Here is a 7,526-nt window from a genome sequence, read left to right as displayed (position 1 = left end):
CCCAGCGCACCAACACGGGGGCACCGATCCAGGACCAACCCAGGACCAACCCAGAACCAGTCCAGGACCAATCCAGAACCAATCCTGAACACACCCAGCACACCAACACGGGGGCACCGATCCAGGACCAACCCAGACCCGATCCAGGACCAACCCAGACCCGATCCAGGACCAACCCAGACCCGATCCAGGACCAACCCAGACCCGATCCAGGACCAACCCAGAACACACCCAGCGCACCAACACGGGGGCACCGACCCAGAGCCGACCCAGGACCGATCCAGGACCGACCCAGAACCAATCCAGAACACATCCAGGGCACCAACACGGGGTCACGGCCCAGAACCAACCCAGGACCGACCCAGAACCAATCCAGAACACATCCAGGGCACCAACACGGGGTCACGGCCCAGAACCAACCCAGGACCGATCCAGGACCAACCCAGAACACACCCAGGGCACCAACATGGGGGCACCGACCCAGAACCAACCCAGGACCGATCCAGGACCGATCCAGGACCAATCCAGAACCAATCCAGAACACACCCAGGGCACCAACACGGGGGCACCAACCCAGAACCAACCCAGGACCGACCCAGGACCGATCCAGGACCACCAACCCAGGACCAATCCACGACCAATCCAGGACCACCAACCCAGGACTGATCCTCAAGATACTGAGATCCACCTTGAGACCTCCTTGAGATCCACCTCAGAACCTTCATGTCTACCTTGAGATCCACCTTGAGACCTTGAGATCCAGTTTGATATCTCCCTTGAGATCCACCTTGAGATCCAACTCAATACCTTCATATCTACCTTGAGATCCACCTTGAGATCTACAATACCTTCAGATCCACCTTGAGATCCACCTCAATACCTTCAGATCCACCTTGAGATCCACCTTGAGATCCACCTTGAGATCCACCTTGACACCTTGAGATCCACCTTGATACCTTGAGATCCACCTCCATACCTTCAGATCCACCTTGATACCTTCACATTTACCTTGAGATCCACCTTGACACCCACCTTGAGACCTTCAGATCCACCTTGAGATCCACTTTGATACCTTCAGATCCACCTTGAGATTCACCTTGAGATCCACCTTGATACCTTGAGCTCCACCTTGAGACCTTCAGATCCACCTCGAGATCCACTTTGATACCTTCAGATCCACCTTGAGCTCCACCTCGATCCCCTCCCATCTACCTTGAGCTCCACCTTAAGATCTTGAGCTCCACCTTGGTACACCTTGAGATCTTACCCACCTCACTATCCACCCTGACACCTTCATCCCTCTCCTCTCCTCTCTCTCAACATCTCCAACTCCAGCTCCAGCTCCACTCCTGCCCTGACACCTTCATCCCTCTCCTCTCCTCTCTCTCAACATCTCCAACTCCAGCTCCAGCTCCACTCCTGCTGTCCCCAGGGTGTCCCCAGGGTGTCCCCAGGATGTCCCTCGTGCTGTCCCTCGTGCTGTCCCCAAGGTGTCCCCAAGGTGTCCCCAAGGTGTCCCCAGGATGCCTCCAGGGTGTCCCCCCTCCCCAACCCCGTGGAGGACCCACCATCCAGCCTGAGGTATTTGAAGCCGCGGTAGGCGAAATAATCCTCCATGATGGTCATGAGGGAGGTCATCTGGCAGAAGAGCAGCACTTTGTGGTTGGTGGCTCGGAGCTTGGGCAGGATCCGGTCCAGGAGCTCAAACTTCCCAGAGGCTCTGTACAAATCCAACCTGGGACGGGAAAAAATGGGATCAGCCCCAGGGAAATTGGGATTGGAGGTCATGGATGAGACATCTCCCCCTGCTTGGGTCATCTGCCACCTCAGAGACCTCCTGACGGTTCAACTCACCCCTGCACAATGCCTCCAGTGAAGCCCAAGTGCTCTGAGAAGGATTCCTGGAAGTGGGAAGAGAAAGAGTCAGGAGTGAGCCAAAATGGGCTGGACTTAACCTCGCTGGGTTTGGCTCAACCTCACTGGGTTTGGCTCAACCTCATTGGGTTTGTGGTTCAACCTCATTGGGTTTGGCTCAACATCATTGGGTTTGGCTCAACCTCGTTGAGTTTGGCTCAACCTCGCTGGGTTTGGCTCAACCTCACTGGGTTTGGCTCAACCTCATTGGGTTTGTGGTTCAACCTCATTGGGTTTGGCTCAACATCATTGGGTTTGGCTCAACCTCGTTGAGTTTGGCTCAACCTCGCTGGGTTTGGCTCAACCTCACTGGGTTTGGCTCAACCTCATTGGGTTTGTGGTTCAACCTCATTGGGTTTGGCTCAACATCATTGGGTTTGGCTCAACCTCGTTGAGTTTGGCTCAACCTCGCTGGGTTTGGCTCAACCTCACTGGGTTTGGCTCAACCTCATTGGGTTTGTGGTTCAACCTCATTGGGTTTGGCTCAACATCATTGGGTTTGGCTCAACCTCGTTGGGTTTGGCTCATCCCAGTTGGGTTTGGCTCATCTCAGTTGGGTTTGGCTCAACCTCGTTGAGTTTGGCTCAACCTTGTTGGGTTTGGCTCAACCTTGTTGGGTTTCACTCAACCTTGTTGAGTTTGTGGCTCAACCTTGTCCGGTTTGGCTCAACCTCGCTGGGTCTGGCTCAACCTCACTGGGTTTGGCTCAACCTCATTGGGTTTGTGGTTCAATCTCATTGGGTTTGGCTCAACATCGTTGGGTTTGGCTCAACCTCACTGGGTTTGGCTCAACTTCGTTGGGTTTGGCTCAACCTCGTTGAGTTTGGCTCAACCTTGTTGGGTTTGCCTCAATTCACTGGGTTTGGCTCAACCTCATTGGGTTTGTGGTTCAATCTCATTGGGTTTGGCTCGTCCCAGTTGGGTTTGGCTCATCCCAGTTGGGTTGAGCCCCATTGGGTTGGGTTGGGTTGGGTTGATCTCCATGGGCTTCATCTCCATGAGGTTCCTCCCAGTTTGGCCCCATTGGGTTGGGTTGGGTTGACCTCCATGGAGTTCCTCTCCATGGGCTTCACCTCCAGGAGGTTCCTCCCAGCTCCTGACCCCTCCCCAGTAGCTCCATCCCAGTTGTCCCACCTCGATGTGCTGGAACATGTAGGGATGGTTGCAGATCTTCCTCAGTTGCATGATGGTGTTCATCAAGGTCTTTGTTCCTCCTTTCCCCTACGGAAAAAAAACCGGAAAAATCTCAACTCCATGGATCAAACCACTTCTCCATCCTCATCCAACCACTCCAGGACCTCTTGGAATCATCAGCTTGGACACATCAACTCCCCTGGTGTCAACCATGGGGTGAAGATATCCAACCTGAAAGTTCAGAGTGGGAAACAGGTGGAAAATTGGGAATTTTCCAGCTCCAGTTTGAGTTGGGATCCAAAAATCTCATTCCCATCATTCCATGGAGATATTTCCCCATATTTGGAGGTCCCAAAGGTTTTGAGGAGCCACTTGGTACCTCCAGAAGCTCTTGAGATGCTCCTCAAGGATGTCCTCAAGGGCTCAAGGTCCTCCCAAAGAGTTTCTCCACCCAAAGTAGGACAAGATCCAAACCCACCAGGATCTTCCCAAACCAAATTCCAAGATCCAAACCTTCTTGTCCTTCTCGGAGCCGTCGGTGAGGAGGACACCCTTGGCCTGCATGTGCCGGTACAGGACCCTCTGGAGAGCCGACATGTCACACTTGATGACGTACTCCACCTGCAGGACCCAAAGGAGCTCAACCCCACGGAGATCCCACCAAGGCTGGAGGGCCTGGAGCCACCAGAACCTCCGGAGATCCCGAAATTCCCAAAATTCTCAACCCAACCATCTCCTCAACCCAACCCAACCATGATCCCAGAGCAGCATGGACCTCAAACCCCAGGACAGAAGGTCCTGGAGCAACCAGAACCTCCTGAGATCCCGAAATTCCCAGAATTCTCAACCCAACCATCTCCTCAACCCAACCCAGACATGATCCCAGAGCAGCATGGACACAAAACTCCAAGGACTGAAGGTCCTGGAGCAACCAGAACCTCCTGAGATCCCAAAATTCCCAAAATTCTCAACCCAACCATCTCCTCAACCCAATCCAGACATGATCCCAGAGCAGGATGGAGCTCCATGAGCTCATCCCATGGTGGAGCAGGTCCCGGAGGAGCCTCCAGTGTCACCTTCTCAGGGAGTTGTGCCTCCACTTCCTTCTTGAGCCGCCGCAGCAGGAAGGGCCTGAGGACCTTGTGGAGGCGTCGGATGATCAGAATTGTCTCCTCCTCGTTCAGGTCCACCTGGAGGACATGGAAGGGCAATGGTCAATGGGGGAAGGGGATGGAGAAACCTCCAACCCATCCAGATCCATCAATGGGGACCCCAAACCATCTCCAACCCTCAAATATTGACCCCAAACCATCTCCAACCCTCAAATATTGACCCCAAACCATCTCCAACCCTCAAATATTGACCCCAAACCATCTCCAACCCTCAAATATTGACCCCAAACCATCTCCAACCCTCAAATATTGACCCCAAACCATCTCCAACCCTCAAATATTGACCCCAAACCATCTCCAACCCTCAAATATTGACCCCAAACCATCTCCAACCCTCAAATATTGACCCCAAACCATCTCCAACCCTCAAATATTGACCCCAAACCATCTCCAACCCATCCAGATCCATCAATGGTCACCCCAAACCATCTCCAACCCTCATATATTGACCCCAAACCATCTCCAAACCCTCCAGATCCATCAATGGTCACCCCAAACCATCTCCAACCCTTCCAGCCCCACCACCGTCCCACCCCAGCCCGGACCTTCTCGCCGGTCATGGCGAAGGGCGCGTTGAACCACTGCTCGAAGGTGCTGCAGCTCTTGAAGATGGTTGGCAGGAGGAAGTTGAGGAGGGCCCAAAGCTCAGGGAGTTTATTTTGGAGCGGTGTCCCCGTCAGGAGAAGTCTTCTCGGGGCCACATAATGAGTGTTGAGCACCTGAGTCAGTTTGCAGTGATGGTTCTTCATCCGGTGACCTTCGTCCACGATCATGTACTTCCAACGGATCTGGGAAACATGGAAAAGGGAAGGAGAAACCAGAACCATCTCCAGGAGGTCCATGGGGGTGGTGGATTCCCAAACTTCTTGGGATCTGGACACACCTGGAGCATCCCAAACCCCTGGAGGTGTCCAGGAGGTCCATGGGGGTGGTGGATTCCCAAAATTCTCGGGATCTGGACACACCTGGAGCATCCCAGACCCCTGGAGATGTCCAGGAGGTCCATGAGGACCAAGATTCAACTCCATCTAGAACTTCCCAACCATCTCCAAGATATCCAGAAGATCCTTCCAAACTCCACCTGGACCTGTTTCTCCTAAAAATCCCATTTTCCATGGAACCCTCATTTTCCACGGAATTCTGCGGGAGAACCAACTCAACCCACGCCCAAATCCAAGAGATCCACCAAGAACTCGGCACCACCGGGAGGAGAAATTGCTCCTCAGCTTCGGCAGCAGCTACAGGCAGGAAAACCTGAGGATTTCTGGGAAATTCTTGGGCATTTTTGGGGGGTGCCCTGACCCTCCGTGCCCCCCAGCCTCATTTTTTGGGATTTTGGGGGGTTTTGGGGGATTTTTGGGGGTGCCCTGACCCCCCAGACCCATTTTTTGGGGGTGCCCTGACCTGGACATCAACGAATTTTGCGTTCTTGGGAATTCCTGGGAATTCCATGGGGAATGTGATAATTCCAAACCTGGATTTCTCCAGGATTGGGATTGGATCCTGAATCCCCATGAAGGATTCAGGGAATCCCAGGAATTCCAGAGGAAATTCCAGATAAACGAATGCAAAAAAATTCCAGAGAGAAAGAGAGAGGAACCAGAGCCAAGGAACTCCAGAGGGAATTCCAGAGCACCTGGAGCCAGAAAAGTTCCAAAAAAGTTGGGAATTCTCTCCTTACAGAATTCCCAACTGGAAAAATCCTCCTCACCTTGGCCAGGATGTGTTTGTCCTTGATGATGTATTCGTAGGTCGTGAGGAGAACGTTGAATTTTCCGCTCCGGAGTTGGGGAACAAACGCTCTTCGAGCAGCTGGAGAGCCCTGGAAGCAATTCCAAGAGGGAATTACACCTGGAATAGGATGTCCAGGCCAGGGAAAAGGGATGGAAAGAATGGAAAAGTCATGGGAAGGAGAAAGGAGAAGGTTTGGGATAATCCTGGAGGTTTGGAGGGGAGAAAGAGTTGAGGATAATTGAGGGGGCAAAAAAGGAATGGATTCCTTGGGATTGGGATGGATTCCTTGGGATGGGATGGATTCCTTGGGATGGGATGGATTCCCTGGGATGGGATGGATTCTTTGGGATGGGATGGATTCCTTGGGACGGATTCCTTGGGATGGGATGGATCCTTGGGATGGAAAGGAAGGAGGAACTGGAGATTGAATCCAAGGAAAACCTTGGAATGTGGCACTTGCCTTGTAGGAGACCTTGACCACGGACGGAGCCCATTTGTCGAACTCGTAGGCCCAATTGGACAAAGTCCTGAAGGAAAAGAGGGAAAACTTGGGAATGTGACTCTGGAATAGCATCCAGGGGAGTTTAGGAACTCAATCCCAACTTTTCTCTCCTTCCTATCCCATTTTCCCTCATTCCCAGATCCCCTAGACCCTCATTCCCTCGGATTTCCCAACTTTTCTCCCCTTCCCATCCCATTTTTCCCCTTTCCCAGATTCTCCAGATGCTCATTCCCTCAGATTTCCCAACTTTTCTCCCCTTCCCATCCCATTTTTCCCCTTTCCCAGATTCTCCAGATGCTCATTCTCATGGATTTCCCAACTTTTCTCCCCTTCCCATCCCATTTTTCCCCTTTCCCAGATCTCCCAGATGCTCATTCTCTTGGATTTCCCAGCTTTTCTCCCCTTCCCATCCCATTTTCCCTCATTCTCAGCTCCCCCAGACCCTCATTCCCTTGGATTTCCCACTTTTCTCCCCTCCCCATCCCATTTCCCCCCTCAATCCGCTCCGTGCCGCGGATTCCCGGCATTCCGGCGGTTCCCGGGACGCACGAGAGGGGCACGATGATGAGGAAGGGGCCGTTGATGCGTTTGTGCTCCATCAGGTACGTGATCAGGGCGATGGTTTGGATGGTTTTGCCCAGTCCCATCTCATCCGCCAGGATTCCGTTCAGGTTGTTGTTGTAGAGGGCCCCCAGCCACTCCAGGCCCTTAATCTGTGGGATGGCACCAGGAGCAGCTTGGGATGTCATTCCCATCTCCCTCTCCCCATTCCCGCGTTCCCAGCCCCGTTGCCGCCATTCCCAGTATTCCCAGACCTGGTACTGTTTGAGGACTCCGTTGACCATCAGCGCCGACTGTTTGTCCACTCTCTCGGTCACAGCGTGAGCGACGGCGTAATACGACTGCAGCCCTCGAGCCAAGGCTTGCGACACTCCGTACTCATCGTCCACGTCCTGTTTGGCGTTCCTGCCCGGAAAACTCCCGCTCAGGAAGGGGGAAAAAGGGGGAAAAGGGGGGAAGGAGGGGGAAACAGGGAAAAGGGGAAAGGGGAAAAGGGGGAAAGGGGGAAA

General features: G+C 53.3%; 1 protein-coding gene across 1 annotated transcript; it reads right to left on the bottom strand.

The window, feature by feature from the left end:
* Positions 1 to 1,568: 1,568 nt before the first annotated feature.
* On the bottom strand, positions 1,569 to 7,422 carry LOC103805220 (transcription activator BRG1; the record flags this gene model as incomplete). Its single annotated transcript, XM_009077860.1, has 10 exons — positions 1,569 to 1,735; positions 1,855 to 1,901; positions 3,049 to 3,135; positions 3,562 to 3,669; positions 4,125 to 4,238; positions 4,766 to 5,008; positions 5,932 to 6,042; positions 6,415 to 6,481; positions 7,006 to 7,169; positions 7,272 to 7,422. Coding segments are annotated over 10 exons (1,259 nt in total), but the record flags the coding sequence as incomplete, so codon positions are not given.
* Between the last annotated feature and the right edge of the window lie 104 nt (positions 7,423 to 7,526).

This window comes from Acanthisitta chloris, unplaced genomic scaffold (genome assembly GCF_000695815.1).
Source record: "Acanthisitta chloris isolate BGI_N310 unplaced genomic scaffold, ASM69581v1 scaffold6597, whole genome shotgun sequence".
Classification (NCBI taxonomy): domain Eukaryota; kingdom Metazoa; phylum Chordata; class Aves; order Passeriformes; family Acanthisittidae; genus Acanthisitta; species Acanthisitta chloris.
This window is presented reverse-complemented; position numbering and strand designations above follow the sequence as displayed.